Source organism: Schistocerca nitens, chromosome 5 (genome assembly GCF_023898315.1).
Source record: "Schistocerca nitens isolate TAMUIC-IGC-003100 chromosome 5, iqSchNite1.1, whole genome shotgun sequence".
NCBI lineage: Eukaryota > Metazoa > Arthropoda > Insecta > Orthoptera > Acrididae > Schistocerca > Schistocerca nitens.
The window spans coordinates 868,334,623-868,353,281 of NC_064618.1; the positions used below are offsets into that span (position 1 = coordinate 868,334,623).

The 18,659-nt window shown below is 36.1% G+C and overlaps 1 protein-coding gene across 1 annotated transcript in view; it reads left to right on the top strand.

Annotated features, from left to right (window-relative positions):
- Positions 1-18,659, top strand: part of LOC126260779 (cilia and flagella-associated protein 47-like) — a 119,760-nt gene that overhangs the window by 43,081 nt on the left and 58,020 nt on the right. Inside the window, exon 3 of the mRNA XM_049958115.1 lies at positions 5,986-6,137. Within this exon, the coding sequence (XP_049814072.1) occupies positions 5,986-6,137 (152 nt within the window). The remainder of the gene's footprint in view (positions 1-5,985; positions 6,138-18,659) is intronic.

Below are 18,659 nucleotides of genomic sequence, written 5' to 3' on the forward strand. Positions count from 1 at the left end.
CTTAATCTAGCTTCTAATTAATAATCTAAGTTCCCAAATAATGGATCACATGATTCTTTATGATTTTCAGTGCATATATTTCAAATGATTTTTTCGTGTATTTTTAGTATCTGCAACTAAATTTTATCAAGTTACCCCAAAAAATAATAACGTGTCTAATAATGGCATCAAAGTAGCTTGTGTGTGCTACTTTTAATGTGTCCATGTCAGTTGCAGTTGATAATATTTGCACTGCAAATGCAAAGCTTCTCGGTATGTATGCTAGGTATTCAATGTGTGCCTGCCAGCTAAAATTTTCATCCAGATTTAATTCAAAGAATTTGACTGACTCAACTTCTCCTACATCTTGTTTGTTTTGAACATTATTAATCTACTCACATTTTGACTGTTTGGTTTAGAATTGCATCATGTGAGTCTTAGATATCTTTAGATTCAACCCATTTAGCTGAAACCAGTGTGTAAGGTACTGAGGTTACTGATCACAGATTTGGGAATTTTTTCTGATTTCTGATTTTCAACTAAGACAGAAGTATCATCTGTGAACAGAACTGATGGGGAGCTGATATTTGATGGTAAGCCATTAATATAGAAGAGAAATAGGATTGGGTCTAAAATGGAGCCTTGTGGACCATCCTGGGCTACTTCTAACAATAAGCGCTATTTCAACAGATACTAATTCTTTTCTTCTGTTTGATAAGTAGGATTTAGGCCATTGGAGGTCACTGCCACTAACGCCATACTTTTCAACTTTGTAAATAAGCAATGTGTGGTTCACAGAATCAAACACCTTTGTGAGGTCACAGAAAATTCCTGACACCTTATTTCTCTTGTCTAATGCTGTACTTATTGTCTCAATGAAACTGTTCACTGCATTTATGGTGTTTTACCCCTGCTGAAAACCAAATTGATTGATTAGAATGATAGAATATTATGCAGTAAAGTTTTGGATTTGGGCAACAACATGTTTTTCAAATATTTTATATATGATTTGGAGAATTGAGATAAGATGATAATTTCCTGTGATCTCTCTTGATCCATTCGTAAAGAGTGGTTTGACTTCAGCATATTTCAGTACCTCTGGGAAACAGCCCTTTTCAGAACATTGATCTATTATTTGAGCTAGTGTGTTTGCAGTTTTATGTACACCACTTTAATAACTTTGGGGGATATGCCATCACAATATGCAGATTTTTTATTTCTTAAGGTTAGAATAGTATCTTTTACATCCTCCACAGAAACTTTTAAAATTTTTGTAAAGTTTTCAGACTTCTCACTTAGGCCAAAGGGATTTACTTTGATGTGATAATCTGTTACATCTGCATTAGACTTTGTTGCATTTACAAAGACTTCATTAAAGTACTCGTGTATTTGACTTGGACTTACAATAGCATTTCCTTCAATGTCAGTTTTTAAAATTTGTTGGTTGCAGAAGCAACACCTAACTCAGATTTAATAACTGACCACAAGCCTTTCTTTTATTTTTATGATTTAAAATTAGCCTGTTATTTGCCAGGTGTTTTGCTGCCTTGACAATAATTTTAAATATGGTTTTATAGAGTCTAATATATTCAATGAAATCAGTATCTCTATTGTATTTTAATTCTCTGTGCAGTTGCCTTTTCCTTACACTGGAAATTCATGCCCTGGGTAATCCATTTTAATTTATTTGTGATTTTATTGCTGCAGAGTCTAGGTGGAAATGCTTCATTAAAGACATCAAGAAAGCTATTTCGAAATTTCCTAAAGTTTCATCACTTGAGTTACAATGATCAAATGATGATGCGTTTCAGCTGAGAGCTGAGGCTTGACTGACTGACTTACTAAATTTACTGACAAATGAGCAACTACTGCACTACAGACTGAATGAATTTACACTCACAAAAATGCAAGATTAGATCAAAAATTTACAGATGGTCATAAATTTACTTGCTGCTCATTACACTTCAGCTGTAAGACTTTTTTCACACATTGGAAAATCTAGTCTAAAAAATTTCAAATTCCTGTGTAATCTACAAATCCAATAATTATTACATGCAAACTATAATAAAAAATAACATTAATATTTGATTTTAAATTCATTTTCTTTCAGATAAATATCAGTGCTCATTTTCCTTTACTTTAGTCACATTTATATTGTATTTGTGCCCCTTCACATGTCTGACACATTCGGAAGTGGAAAAGAAGGGTTACCTTATGCAGGGGCAATTCTAGAAGTTGGTCAAGGGGGTTGGGGGGATAATGGGGTGGAGGAAGTTTGGGGGAATGGAATATTCTTTAACAAAAGGAGAGTTGAGGTCCTCCACTGACAAATTGGTAAAATTTGCTGTGGCTTAAGGTAGTTTCTGGTAACTGTTTTGGAGTTCAGGGTAAAAAATGTGTATTAATAAATAATAAGACGCCCATTTTAAGTTAATTGATACTTATTGGTTTAAATAGTAAGCTATTTGTCGCTCTTATTCTTTTGTTAAAATGTGTTTGAAATACATCTTTGAAACCTATATTGCTACATAATTATTAAAAAAGAGATTGAAACTGTTGGAGTAATATATTTGCTGATTTCTGAAGTCATTTTCTTCAGAGTAATATGATACTCCATTTGGGAGGAGGGGGGGATATAGTCTCCATAGCCCCCCCTCCCATGCCTTTCCACTGCCCCTGACCATATGTCATTTAAACTTGACTGTGTCTTCCATGTTTGGACAATTATTCCAGCTGCCATTCAGGTAACACCATCACAGCTTCCAAAATAAAGATGTATATTTTGAAATCATATGCTGTACACTGTGTGTCATAATCTAGTTCAAACAGAATGTATTTGATTTTTGCTGTAGATTGGATCAAGATTCTGTGGCTCTTTAAAAGTTGCAACATTCTTGAAGACCTATTAATGACTAAGCTTTAAGCAATTTCCTTCAGGCCTTACTTCATTTTTAAATAAAACAGACCCCTTAAAAAAGTTAAGGACGCAATACAGTCACAAAAAATTTAAACATAAATAAATGCAACCATTAACTAGTTTCCTGAGTTTTGCTTTAATCCAGAAACAAATTTCAAAATTGATCACTGATCAGGATGCTAGCTCTGGAAAAGGCACTGCCCTAAAGCTCATGTGATACCATCCCCCTGGAGGTCATGAAAGGTAACAGTTTCAGATTTGCATCGATAACATCATTATGATTGTTTGCTATTTTAATTGATTAAGCTGCTCTATTTATTCTGCAAGGAGAGAAACCTCTAATAGCATTTCTCACAAATGGCTATGTCTCATTTCTGTATGATAAAGGAATGGTTCTAGAAAATTATGTTTTTTCCAGTATACAAGAAGGATAAAAGAATGAACCCTTAAAATTACAGACCAATATCCCTTACATGAGTTTGCTGCACAATCCTTGAACATATTCTTAGTACGAATATAATAAACTTTCATGAGACTGAGAAGCTTGTCTCCATGGATCAGCATAGGTTTAGAAAGCACCACTCATGTGAAACTAAGCTTGCCCTTTTCTCAAATGACATAGTGTGAACTATTGATGAGGGGTAATGGGCAGATTCCATATTTCTGGATTTCAAGAAAGGATCTGACACAGAGATCCATGAGTGGCTTAAAAATTTTTCAAGTAATAAAATCCTGTATGATATCCTCAATGGTGAGGTTCATCAGAGACAAGGCTATTGTCAGGAGTGCCCAAGGGATGTGTGATAGGATAGCTGTTGTTCTCTGTATACATGAATGATTTGGTGCACAGTGTTATCAGCAATCTGTGGTTGTTTGCTGATAATGCTGTGGTATATGCTAAGGTGTCAAAGTTGGGTGATTGCAGGAAGATAAAAGACAACTTACACAAAATTTCTAGTTGGTGTGATGAATGGTAGCTGGATGGTAGCCAGCTCTAAATGTGGAAAAATGTAAATTAATGTGAATGAGTAAGAAGTACAAAACTTAATCTTTACTGCTTTACACAGTTCGATTATTTAAAAATCTGGGCATTATGTTGCAAAGTGATATCAGATGGAATGAGCATGTGAGAACTGTGGTATGGAAGGTGAATGGTTTACTGGAAGAATTTCAGGAAAATGTGGTTCACCTGTAAAGGAGACCACATAAAGGTAACCTATTTTTGAGTACTGCTCAAGTGTTTGGGATCCGTACCTGGTTAGGCTGGAGGAAGATGTCGAAGCAGTTCAGAGATGGACTGCTAGATGTGTTACCAGTAGTTTTGAACAACATGTAAGTGTTGTGGTGGTGCTTTGGGAACTCAAATGAAAATCCCTTGAGGGAAGACAACATTCATTTTGAGAAACACTACTGAGAAAATTTAGAGAACTTGCATTTGGAGCTGACTGCTGAACGATTCTACTGCTGCCAACATACATTGCCACAAAGATAAGGTAAAATAAATTAGTGGAAAATCTCATATAAAGATGTGAAACAAATACTAACAAAGAGATAGAGGGGCTGGCCAGTACTTACCTCAGCTCAGTACAGCTGATAGATTCACAAAGCAGAACAGAAAATTTACGTTCCTAGCTTTTGGAACTTTGTTCCTTCGCTAGGGAGGAGAGAGGGGAAAAAAGGGGAAGAAGGGAAAGTGGATTCAGTTACTCACAACCTACGTTATGAAGCAACAGGGGAAAGGTAAACTGGGAGAGTAGCAAGGATGAAGGCATGGTTGTTGGAGGGAAGCCAAAGATATTCTACTGTAAGTACTGTGCCAGCTTCAAACCAAAGAGGATGCATACAGAAGTAGAGGTATATAGTACAAAGATAAACACAACTATGTAGGATGAAAAGATGTGTGAATGGTTAAAGAGGAAAGGGAGAGAGGAGAAGACTGAAGAGTAAATGGGAGTGAAGCTGGTTAACATAGGTTCAGTCCAGGGGGATGGTGGGATGAAATGATGTGTTGGAGTGCAAGTTCCCATCTCTGCACTTCCAAGGGACTGGTGTTGGGTGGGAGAAGCCAAATGGCACGTATGGTGTAGCAGGTTCCTAGGTCCCCTCCAGCATAATTCTAGGGTCCTAGGAACCTGCTATAACATACGTGCCATTTGGTCTATCTGCAACTCAGCATCTCCACTATATGGTGAGTAGAAACTTTCCTTCTCATGATATGTTAAATGTAAATGTCGTGTGACTAGGGCCCCCTGTCAGATAGACCATTCACCAGCTGCAAATCTTTTGCTTTGGTGCCACTTCAGCAACTTGTGTATTTATGTGTTTATTTTATTTATTCTAAAGCAGAATTATATACTTTCACATACTTGCTCATCATCTTCTGTAGAGTACATTGTGAAGGGATGAATCCAAGAACATAGTGTAAGTCAAGATATAGATCAAGAAAGGGAAGGAAATGCTAGAACCACAATTAATAATTAACTACTGTTAAAATGTGATGCATTATTTGTACTTACTAAGTAAAGTTCAATGAAGGGAAATGAACAGCCTCAACTTCATAGATTAGCAATAGCAGCCATATCTTGCCTATCGCTATTTTTAAATCTCTATTTTGATATTAATATTTAATTTACCACAGAACAATAATTTTTTGTGATACACAAGTACAAATATTTGAATACAATATGCATCACTACTTATTATCCAGTTTGTGGGAATCTTCAGATTTTCAGTCTAAGACAGATAATGTTATAAACACTGCATCAGTTGTGTACCCTATATTAAATATATTTAATCTACTCTGTCTGTAACTGAATACAGTTTCAGAGCAACAGGTATTGCTCTTCCAATTTCTTTTTAGTGTTCATAAAATATTTTATGTGTCATTACATAAGGAAATATAGAGCTCATTATGTTTTTGTTGGGTGTTTAAAACTATGTCAGTTAATTCTTCTATTTCATTATTCAGGAAATGTATACACCAGTAAAGTTATCATATACAATTTTATTTTTACCTTTTCTCTCACAGAGCATTTTTATGTAAAGCATTTTTCATATGAATAATTGATAAATTATATTGTAATTTACAGACCAAGAACGAGGAGTCTAAAAATTTTAAAATTCTGGATGCCCATAAATTTAAACTACGCTGTACACAGTCATGGCTGGACATCATACTGCAGCTTCAAAAAGTTTTTATTTTACGAAAAATTACAGTCCAAACAGTGGATGAAGTATCAAGGTACTCAAAACAGTATTACTACATCTCTTGTGCTTATAAATGTACTGAAGAAAAATTAGTCGCCTCTAGGAGGAGTTATGTTAATACAGTGTACTGGACTCAGTTTGGTGAGATATCCTCAAATTACTCCAGGTATTTCATGTCTAGATAAAGCAACTCATTCATGATTAAACACCACGGAGAAATCAGACCATGAGGGTGCAAATTGTCACATTTCACCTACTGTTCCTAACAGTTCCAAAGATTTTCTATGGAATCTGGATAACTTAGCTGCCAGTTGAGTTGTGACTTGGTGCCTGAATGTTCATAAAACCAGGAAATTATGCATACATCCTTGTGAACATGGCTACAGAATGCTCTTTATGAAGATTCTGAAGAAGGGGGCACACTTGGGACACTGAGAGTGTTGAAGTAAATATCCTTGTTAATTTTCACTGATCTGAATGAGTGGACCCATTTCATACTATGAAAAACATTCCAAAATGTCACAGACTGTCTCTGTCCTGAAGTACAATGTGAGTTACACAACTCATTGTGAATCCTGGGCACTCAGCATTTTGTATTACCTGAAAAGAGCAAAATCATGACTCATCAAACCACACTATATGTCCGCACACATCCACCATTTAGTTTGTATGTTATTCGGTCCTCTGACATCATGTAGTTTCATGTCCTACTGTGAGCAATGATCCCAGTTACAAAGTTCTATTGCAGTTCCCTACATATTGTTCATAGGGAAACTGATTAAGATGGACCTTGAAATACCACAACCAATTTTTTATTCTGTATCCTCTCCTAGTCTCATCCCTGCTCTCCTGAATATGTGTAATATCAGTAATTTACACCAATGTGAACTGCTGCATTGATTTTGCCTTTTCTGGTTATCTGGATTTGAATATACCAAAGATCTGTTTTCAACAAATTAGCAGTTTGCACTAATTTAGCTATTGTTTAGACATTTTTTTTATGTTGGGGCTCACCAATATGCAGAATGAAGGAAACATGTTGGATTAAAAGCTGATGTACCATCACAATTTGTACAATATACAAATTTCAGGCACATGGTAGGAATAAATTTACTATTGTAATTATGGAGTACTTAACGATTAAAGTTCCGATATTTCTAGTTGCCAAGAAAGTGCTATTTTTATGTTTTCGAGCAAAAAATGGTTTGTATCCCCAATAGAAATATGACATGAAGATTTTTCAGCCATAGCAAAATATGCTCATGTTCTAATTGGTGTTAGTTAATGGAGCTGTAATTACAACCATATAGAAGATGTTCACTCATACAAAATTTAATTAAATGACATAAGGCCTTTCATTCATTAAAACTAATCACACTGTTCACCTGTAAATGATAGGATGATCATTATTTAAGTAAGTAAAGTAATATATGTAAATTAACAAGATATACTATTGTGATGATAAAACATGTAATTTACAGTCTTAATAGAAATCTTTGTCTTTGTATGAGTAGAACAGAAGTGATATCTAGCATTCCACAAGGTGGTGTCATAGGCCCTCTGCTGTTCCTGATTTACATAAATGATCTAGATGATAATCTGAGCAGCCCCCTTGGATTGTTTGCAGATGACACTGTAATTTACCATCTAGTGAAATCATCAGATGATCAATTCCAATTACAAAATGATCTGGAGAGAATTTCTGTATGGTGCAAAAAGTGGCAATCAGCACTAAACAAAGAAAAGTGCAAGGTCATCCACATCGGTACTAAACGAAATATGATAAATGTTGGGTATATGATAAATTGCTCAGATCTAGGAGCTGTCAATTCGAATAAATACTGAGGAATTACAATTATGAGCAACTTAAATTGGAAAGACCACATAAATAATATTGTGGGGACAGCAAAACAAAGACTGCGCTTTGTTGGCAGAACACTTAGAAGTTGCGACAAACCCATTAAGGGACAGCCTACATTACACCTGTCCATCCTCTGCTGGAGTATTGGTGTGCGGTGTGGAACCCTTACCAGGTAGGATTGACGGAGGACATAGATAGAGTGCTAGGAAGGGCAGCTCATATTGTGTTATCGCGCAATAGGGGTGAGAGTGTCACTGATATGATTCGTGAGTTGGGGTGGCAGTCGCTAAAACAAAGGCGGTTTTCTTTGCGGCGAGGTCTATTTATGAAATTTCAATCACCAAATTTCTCTTCCGAATGTGAAAATATTTTGTTGACACCCATCTACGTAGGGAGAAATGATCATCATAATAAAATAAGAGAAATCAGAGCTCGAATGGAAACATTTGGGTGCTGCTTTTTCCCATGTGCCATGCGAGAGTGGAATGGTAGAAAATGTGAAAACATCGTTATTTTGCGATGTGTGTGTGTGTGTGTGTGTGTGTGTGTGTGTGTGTGTGTGTGTGTGTGTGTGTGTGTGTGTGTGTGTGTGTGTGTGTGTATATATATATATATATATATATATATATATATATATATATATATATATATATATATATTTTTTTTTTTTTTTTTTTTCCCGTCTTTTCATATATCATTGATGTTGTAGCGCATTTTTTTTTTACTTTTGTCCTGTAAAATAGAGATAAAAGTTGTTTTCTAGATGAAATATGTAACTGGAAATTATTTCTTTTTTGTAAGTAGATAAATATGTTTAGAGTTTATTGATTGTGGAAAGTTTTAATTTTTTTGTGTTTATCATTTACTGTAATAAGTTTGGAAGAAAATAGTTGTGTGAAGATATATGTAATTTACTTTGATGTTGTATAAACTGTGGGCGAGAGTATTGAGACAGAGAGGGAGCAATATCGATAGTCGATCCAACAAAGGGGTTTTGTGTTAGGTAGCTAGAGATGCGGACACATGTTTTACTGTGGGAGTTGTGACTTTTACGAACTGGTGAAGATTGAGTTTAGTGGCAAGCGATGTACGTTTTGAATGACTGTTTTATACCAGTACATGATATGATAATAGTGAGTGCAGAAACTGGGCAAAGTAAATACTGAGACTGTGCCGTGAGACGAAGTAATTATGACAATGCAACCGAGAATGGGCGGTATTGTAGCTTGGTGTCTGTGAATTGAACTGCACTTGTATTTTGGCTGTGTTTTCGTACATTCAAGTACTGTGAACTTACATATTTATTCGCGTTTCGATGAACTGTCGGATGCCTATAATCAGTAACAGTTGTTACGAACTTATGCGAACTGTCCATTGTGTGTGAGTACATTCCCACCCTGGATGGTTTTTCGCGATCGCGGCAGTCATAATACGAATTGACTTTCTGTAGAATTCGCCGTCGGAAAGTTTTATAAACTGTGTGTGGCATAAGTAAACTTAAATTGTGTGTGCCAGAAACATTAATACTGTGCACATACGACATCTGTAACAACAATTACGTCGACCAACCTGAGGCCTGCAAAACGCCACTGTAATCAGATTTGCAGCTTAATGAATACCACTGGCCGCCCGATTATGAGGAAAAATCATCAGCTGCAATCACACGACCGTGGGAGCAGATCTCAGCGTTTCACCAGGACCAGCCAGCTGCCGTTGATATCGCGACCATTGCCACAACGCACAAGATAAGATTTAAAAGCAGCGGTCTCCTCTCAAAGACTCAAAATTATCGCAAACAATTTTAATTTCCTTATGGCTGACATACACGTAACATTTGTCTTCTTTAGAATAAAAGTGTTCCCCACAAAGTGGTGTGTTCTATGTAGACATTGTTGACTTTCATTAGCAGTAGCTACAGGGTGTTTCAAAAATGACCGGTATATTTGAAACGTCAATAAAAACTAAACCTTCAGCGATAGAAATACACCGTTTGTTGCAATATGCTTGGGACAACAGTACATTTTCAGGCAGACAAACTTTCGAAATTACAGTAGTTACAATTTTCAACAACAGATGGCGCTGCAAGCGATGTGAAAGATATAGAAGACAACGCAGTCTGTGGGTGCGCCATTCTGTACGTCGTCTTTCTGCTGTAAGCGTGTGCTGTTCACAACGTGCAAGTGTGCTGTAGACAACATGGTTTACTCCTTAGAACAGAGGATTTTTCCGGTGTTGGAATTCCACCGCCTAGAACACAGTGTTGTTGCAACAAGACGACGTTTTCAACGGAGGTTTAATGTAACCAAAGGACCGAAAAGCGTTACAATAAAGGATCTGTTTGAAAAATTTCAACAGACTGGGAACGTGACGGATGAACGTGCTGGAAAGGTAGGGCGACCACATACGGCAACCACAGAGGGCAACGCGCAGCTAGTGCAGCAGGTGATCCAACAGCGGCCTCGGGTTTCCGTTCGCTGTGTTGCAGCTGCGGTCCAAATGATGCCAACGTCCACGTATCGTCTCATGCGCCAGAGTTTACACCTCTATCCATACAAAATTCAAATGCGGCAACCCCTCAGCGCCGCTACCATTGCTGCACGAGAGACATTCGCTAACGATATAGTGCACAGGATTGATGACGGCGATATGCATGTGGGCAGCATTTGGTTTACTGATGAAGCTTATTTTTACCTGGACGGCTTTGTCAATAAACAGAACTGGCGCATATGGGGAACCGAAAAGCCCCATGTTGCAGTCCCATCGTCCCTGCATCCTCAAAAAGTACTGGTCTGGGCCGTCGTTTCTTTCAAAGGAATCATTGGCCCATTTTTCAGATCCGAAACGATTACTGCATCATGCTATCTGGACATTCTTCATGAATTTGTGGCGATACAAACTGCCTTAGACGACACTGCGAACACTTCGTGTTTTATGCAAGATGGTGCCCGACCACATCGCATGGCCGACGTCTTTAATTTCCTGAATGAATATTTCGATGATCGTGTGATTGCTTTGGGCTATCCGAAACATACAGGAGGGGGCGTGGATTGGCCTCCCTATTCGCCAGACATGAACCCCTGTGACTTCTTTCTGTGGGGACACTTGAAAGACCAGGTGTACCGTCAGAATCCAGAAGCAATTGAACAGCTGAAGCAGTACATCTCATCTGCATGTGAAGCCATTCCGCCAGACATGTTGTCAAAGGTTTCGGGTAATTTCATTCAGAGACTACGCCATATTATTGCTACGCATGGTGGATATGTGGAAAATATCGTACTATAGAGAGTCCCAGACTGCAGCGCCATCTGTTGTTGAAAATTGTAACTACTGTAATTTCGAAAGTTTGTCTGCTTGAAAATGTACTGTTGTCCCAAGCATATTGCAACAAACGGTGTATTTCTATCGCTGCTCGTTTAGTTTTTATTGACGTTTCAAATATACCGGTCATTTTTGAAACACCCTGTATTTCCCTTTTAATTATTTCCGTTTTTATTTTTTGTTTTTTACATTTTAAATCCGCTGCCGCTGCATGTGTATTTTTTATAACTTTTGGAGGGTATGTGTCTAAATTCGTGTGCCGTAGCATTTACCAGAAGTATTGTAATGCTTTGCTACTTGGACAAGGGCGCCCGCCATTAATTTCTTAAACGTCGACCAATAACAGTGAAGCTCGCTTGCTATTGGTGCTAACATTCTATAGTGGGTAATTCAAAGGTGGGTAGCTGTCAAACCACAAGGGTTGTGATTACTTTGAATGAGAGTCGTGTAAAATTGTGAGTTCATCACTCAACTTTGGTATTCTTTTGTTTATTGATGTTAGAAACAAATCTTTTTTTTTTTTTGTCAATGTCCTTAAATCTTATTTAATATGGTTATTCTATGCTAAACTGGGATAAATGCATGGTCAGATATTGTGTTGGGAAGTAAAATTTGGAGAAACGTCTATTTAGAAACGACTTGATTTGGACTGCATTAGTTAACACGGTACTTTTTGGGTATTTTGGCGATACTTAGTGACAGGGTAGAATTGCAGTCGTCACAAGAAGTAGTATGAAAATGGTTCAATGAACCCTCTGGCAGGCCCTTAAGTGTGAATTGCAGAGTAACCATGTAGATGTACATTAAATTATTCACTTTTATTTCATGAAAATTTCTGTGTAATTTGGGAAGATGTATGTAAAAATTTTAATTGCATAAATCTAAAAATTTAATATGTAACAATAACAGTAATTATTTACAACCATATAAATAGAGGCAATTTGTACACTGCCACAGGTCAGTCTGAGGTCATCTGAAGTCAGTCTTACATCAGTCATGAGACAGTGTTAAGTCAATTTTACACATGTAGTTCACCACCAAACACCTAGTGTGCGAAATAAGACTCTATGTGAACAAGAAATACTGGAGCTTATTTCCACCATTGCATGATTCCTGTGTGGCAATGCAGTAACATCAAGATGAACCTATGACAGCATTATGAAGCAGCACTCTGGATTACACAAGACATGTATTATTTATTTGGTGGAGGATATCCATAATATGATGTGATGTACTGTTTTACTTGTATTAAGCAATGATACACATCACAAACTTCACCATACAGAAACATTTTTGCCACATTATATTACTATTTTTATTCACTGACAACAGCAGATCCCATTTGTTTTGAAACCAATTGTCACTGAAAGACATGACATATGTTTCTATTCCCTGTCAGTCAGTATGTTTTATGGCCACTGTACTTGAGTTATGTTACACCTACATTTACATCTATGACTTTCTTTCAGCTCACATTAAAGTGCCTGGTAGAGGGTTCATTGAATCACCTTCTAACAACCATGCTCCCTCAATCCAACAAACATGAAGACAACTGTGCATCTTCATATTTTTGCAGCACAATGGTTATTCTATAAAATTTCAGGCATGCAGCTGCATAAATTTTACTTCTTCTTCTATTATTTTTATCTTCAAAGTGAGCCAAGGTGACCATCACCCCAGTTCATGCTGAAGATGGTTGGAAGGTTTACAGTCAAAATAATGGAAGAATAAGTGAAATTTATGCAGCCGCATGCTCAAAATTTTGTGGAATGTGATGATAACTAATTGAACACAAATTGGTTTCTGGACATTTCTGCCTGCACAAACAGACATAGGCATGTATTGTATTAAAAGCTGGGAACTGAAGCTGTAGATAGACAATTTGTTTATTTATTTAGCATCCAGTAGATCACACATGTGATATAGGATTTGTCATTTGATTACACGTAACACATAACAACACATACACATAATAAATTGACAAACATATACAAACAGCAAACAAATTACATACACATAGTACATAAGTAGTGTACAAGAACATATTACCCAAAAAACAAAAGTACATGCTCACAATAAAAAATTTTAGATAATGAACTATGCCTTATACACAAAACTTGTTACGGATATACACAAAAACGTATTACGGATATTTAACAGATTTTTCCTAAGTATCATAATTACAAAGTTGAAAACATCATTTAATTAGTCTGAATTTTTAAAAAAATAAGTAGGCTACAGGTTTCAATTCACAGTCTGATACAGGTATTCATTTACACTGTAGTAGCATTTTTCCATCAAGTATTTTTTTACTTCATGCTTGAAATTATTTTTGCCTTTCAATTCTTTAATTTGAGATGGAAGTGCATTTAAAAACTTTATTCCTAAGTGGCTGACATGTTTTTGACTTCTTGTTTTTGCTACATAGGGAATGTGGAAGTCTTTACAATGCCTTGTATTGTGATCATGGTAGCTTGAGTTGGTTTGGAGATCACAATTATTTTTACTGATCATTTCCAGGCATTTAAAAATATAAATTGATGGAATTGTAAGTATCTTTAGTTGTCTGAATAAGGGTCTGCAGTGAGTTTGTGGTGGGCTGTGTGTCATGATACGAATAGCTCTTTTTTGCATAATAAAAATGTCATTTAGTCTTGACCTGGTTTTTCCCCAAAAACTTATGCCATAGCTTGCAACTGATTGGAAATAACTGAAATACACTGCTCGAATACATTCTTTGCTGCATACCTTGGATATTATTCTTAAGGTAAAACATGCTGAGCTAAGTTTCTGGGTAAGATACACACTGTGTTCATTCCAGTTTAAATCTTGGTCAATTCGCATTCCCAGAAACTATGTAGTGCACACTTTTTCTATTTGTTTGCTATCCAGCATAAGGCTCATATTTTCCCCTTGACACTTTCTTCCATACTGTATAAAGTTTGTTTTCTTTGTATTTAATGTCAGCTTATTTGAATAAAACCATGACTGAATGTATGAGAGCGTTTTCTCTGCTGTAGTACACAATGATTCTTTTATATCACTAATTATGATACTCATGTCATCTGAAAATAGTAGAATTTTGGCTGAGCTGTCTGGAGCCTGTATATCATTGATATAAATTAGAAATAACAATGGGCCCAGAATGCTGCCCTGTGGAACACCTATTTCAATTTGTTTTGGTTCAGATACGAGTTTAAAATTGTGAAGATTGTTGGATGACCTCAGCTCAACTACTTGTGACCTGTTTTGCAGATAAGATTCAAACCATTTTTTAACAGTACCCCTGATGCCTATTGCTTCAAGTTTCTCTAGTAATATTACATGGTTCACAGTATCAAATGCTTTGGATAAATCTAGATTAATTCCAACAACCTGTTTATTTGACTCCAAATTTCTTACTATTTCTGTTGTGTAGTCCAATATGGCTGTTTCTGTACTGTGCCCTGCTCGAAAGCCATGTTGACTGTTATTTATTAGTTTATGTTTTTCTAGATATTTTGTAACCCTGATTTTCATTAATTCCTCAAATATTTTGGAGAAGGCTGGAAGGAGAGATATAGGTCAGTAATTTTCTATTTTATGTCTGTCACCATTTTTGTATAGAGGTATCACTTTGGAGATTTTAAGTTTGTCCAGAAATATCCCTTCACTAAGGGACAAGTTTGCTATGTGCACTATAGGTTTGACGACACATGGAGCAATTTTCTTAATTATTGATACAGGTACATCATCCAAACCAGAGGACATTTTGGATTTCAAGCATTTAATGACTTTTAGAACTTCATGCTCATCTGTTGGCATTGCCATCATGCTGGTATTTACCATTGGAGTTGTCAGTGTTGGTTGTTGCATAAATTTACTACTTAAAGTAAAGGGAATATTTACAAAATAATTTTTACATAGTTTGCCATGGAATCTTTTTCTGTGGGAATATTTTCATTATTTTTAAGATTGATTTCCTGTTCTGTTACTAGCTTGCCTTATTAATCTATCATTACTTAATAATTTTGCTTTTGCTATTACTTTGCGGTAAGTCTTTTTGTATGTCCTCACATACTCAACAAACTGCTGATCATGACATGTTTTTAACTTTAAACTTAGTAATTTCATGGTTTCACTTGACTTTTTAATTCCGGGTGTAATCCAGGTCCCTTTGGATCCAGAAGATCTATAACTAAAAAGCTTTTTTGGGAAACACATTTCAAAGTGTGTCATAAAAGTGGAAGCAAATATATTGTAAGCATCATTTGTGTTTGTTTGTGCCAGGACCTCTGACCAAACTGCATTTTTTAAATTATTTTTGAACTGATTACAATTTTCAGTAGAGAAAAATCGGTTGTACTCCTTTTTATTTTCCTCCTCCTTGGGAGTTGCAGTGAGATTAAAGGTTAGTGCAATATGATCTGATAATCCTATATTCACATTTGTAACTGCTACTTCATGTGTGTCCACATTTGAGAAGATGTTATCTATTAGGCTTTCACTGGAATCTGTTGTTCTAGTGGGACCTGATATGTGGGGGAACATGTTGAAGCTTTTTAGTATGTCTAAAAACTTGTTTTTTACTGGACTCTGGACCAATAGATTAATATTAAAGTCACCACAAAGAATTATGGTAGAGTTCTCATTTGAGAAAATGTTGAGCATTTCTTCCAAATTCTTAAGAAAGACTTCAGTATCTCCAGATGGTGACCTGTATATTGCTGCAACAATTATTTTCTTCTTTAAACTATATAACTGAATGGCTACTGCCTCAAAATCCTTTTCTACGATTAATGGTTTAGCCTAGTATCTTAACTTAAATTTAAGCTTTGGATTTAGATAAATGCATACACCACCACCTTTGGCATTTTGCCTACAGTACTGACTGGCAAGTTTATATTGGCTTACGTTTATGCTGTTTAGTTCACTGTCCCTGCACCAATGTTCCATAGCACATAAACAATCAATATGGTCACTATTTGCTGCTACCTCAAGTTCAAGATACTTGTTTTTAAGACACTGAATGTTCAGACTCATCATTCTTAGCTGATTTGAACAATCCAACTGACCTGTGACTTTACACTCTGTTGATGCATTTTCTCTTACACTGTTACAAGATTTCATACCTTGTTGTAGATTCCTCTGCTTGCAAACATTTTCCTGTTTCCCTGTTATGTGCTGTTGTTCACTGTTTTGCCCCAGCAAAAATCCTGGCTTCTCAAGGGTGGCTGCCTTCTTCTGGTGTGATGACTGCTCCTATTAACACTGCTGCTGCTGTGTGCTGTTGCAGTGAATACCAGTCATTCTGGTTGCTAGGTTATTGATGTTGGAACTTCTGCTTCTGATGTTGCTGTGACTGCTAATGATTTTGGTTGGTTGGTTTTTGATGCTGTAACTACTGCTTCTGTTGTTAGTTCTGCTGCTGCTAATGTTGGTCCAGTAGTAGGTTCCTCTGTTGCTGCTGTTTTTTGGATGGTCCATTTGCGTGCTGCTGCTGTTTGTGCTGGTGTTTCTGCTATTGGAGATTTATACCATCCCAGTTCGGTGGCTGTTGCTTTTTAATTACATTTAATTGCTTCCCTTATTAAGGTTCCTAACCTGGCCTTCCCATTTCTGTTAAGGTGAAGCCCATGTTTCGTAAAACATTCTCTATCAAGTGTGCTTGAGTCAATTAATTTCACATTGCTGAATAGCCTACAACTACTTTTAAGTTTCGCATTAATTCTGTGAATTTCCTTATTCACACATGACCATTCAGGTAAATCATGCCTGCGGGGAAAATTCACCAGTAAAATGTTTGTATTTGACAGTACTAGCAAAACACTCAAGAGCTCTTTATACATTTTCATAGCATTGTTTTCGTAAATGTCTTTAGCTCCAGTGCAGATTACAACATTGTCCTGCTTGTCATATTTATATTTTACAATGTTTTTTGTCACTTCTTTGAAACCAGCACCTGGTTTAACCATGCCTGTGACCATCGTTGATTTACTATTTACTTGCAGTTCTTGAGAAATTCCTTTGGCGTGACTGTCTCCAAAGACGTCAACTTTTGATTCTTTCTTCTTTGTCACACGCGTCGGTTTTTGTTCATTTGTATTTTCACTTTGTTGCAAAACGTCGTATTTGTTTTTATCGCAAAATGTGACAGATTTTACGGAGTTTGTTATTCTTTTAGTGGACAAGGGATTACCTTTGAGCGACATTTTTATCCACTCGGATGTTGTTTCACTGTCTTGCATCACTTCACTAGCGTTGTGCTTATCCTTATTGCAGGCATCACTACTATTCGACAGAACACTATACCTGGTTTTATCTGCAATTATAATTTCATTTGCTGCCTGTCTATCGCTTCCTTTCCGCTTCTCATAACTCACCAGGTTCCCGTTTTGTGGCTTAATTGTTTTATCATTTAGAAGATGGCGCAACTTCTTCAGCTCACAGTTTTCATTAGTTACATGCGAAATCTCACGTCTTAGAACATCTACAATTTTTTGTAAACTTGAAATGCGATCGTTTAGTTTTTCGATTTCACTTTCACAGTTTTCACAGGATTCCTTTTTTTCGACAGAACAGTAACTTTTATTCACTCCTTCACTATGCATCATTACACTTGTTGGTTGTAATAAACAGAAGTAAAACAATATACTCGTCTTGAATTCATTTTGTTGTTGTTGTTGTTGGATCAGCTCATTGTCTTGTAGAAAGTCAGAAAATGATTCTTCAGAGGCCCAGATATTCTTGATATTAAGACATTAAATGTTAGTGAATAATTATAGTATATTTTTGTACATTATCACTTGATTTGATTTGATTTGATTTATTTCGTGTTCCATAGGTCCAACTGTGTTGGATACACAAGGACGTGGAACGAGTCAGTTTTTTACAAATACAACCTGATAATCTTATAGCATATACAGAAATTTGAGTACATAATTATATAAAAATTTATACAGTAAATTCTTTGGGCAGCAATACAGAAAAAGAAAATACATATTTTCTTAGAATCATTAAAACACTACAGAAAACAGATATGGAGAACGCACAGTTACAGAGCTCAGGTTAAATAAAATTCATAGTGGCATTATGTCAACTTGTATTATATAATATTAAAATATTACAATTTATTTAGTTAAAAATTCATCTAGACTGTAAAAAGCTTTGTCTAGCAAAAATATTTTTAGAGCATTCTTAAACTCACTATTGTTATGAATCTTTGTCTTTATTTCGGGAGGAAGAGCATTGAAGAGTTTTGCTCCAGTGTAGTGGACACCCTTTTGTGCCAAGCTCAAATTTCTGAGTTCACTGTGTATGTCATTCTTCCTCCGTGTGTTATGCTCATGATAATTACTGTTTGGTTAAAATATATCTATATTTTTAGAAACAAAACAC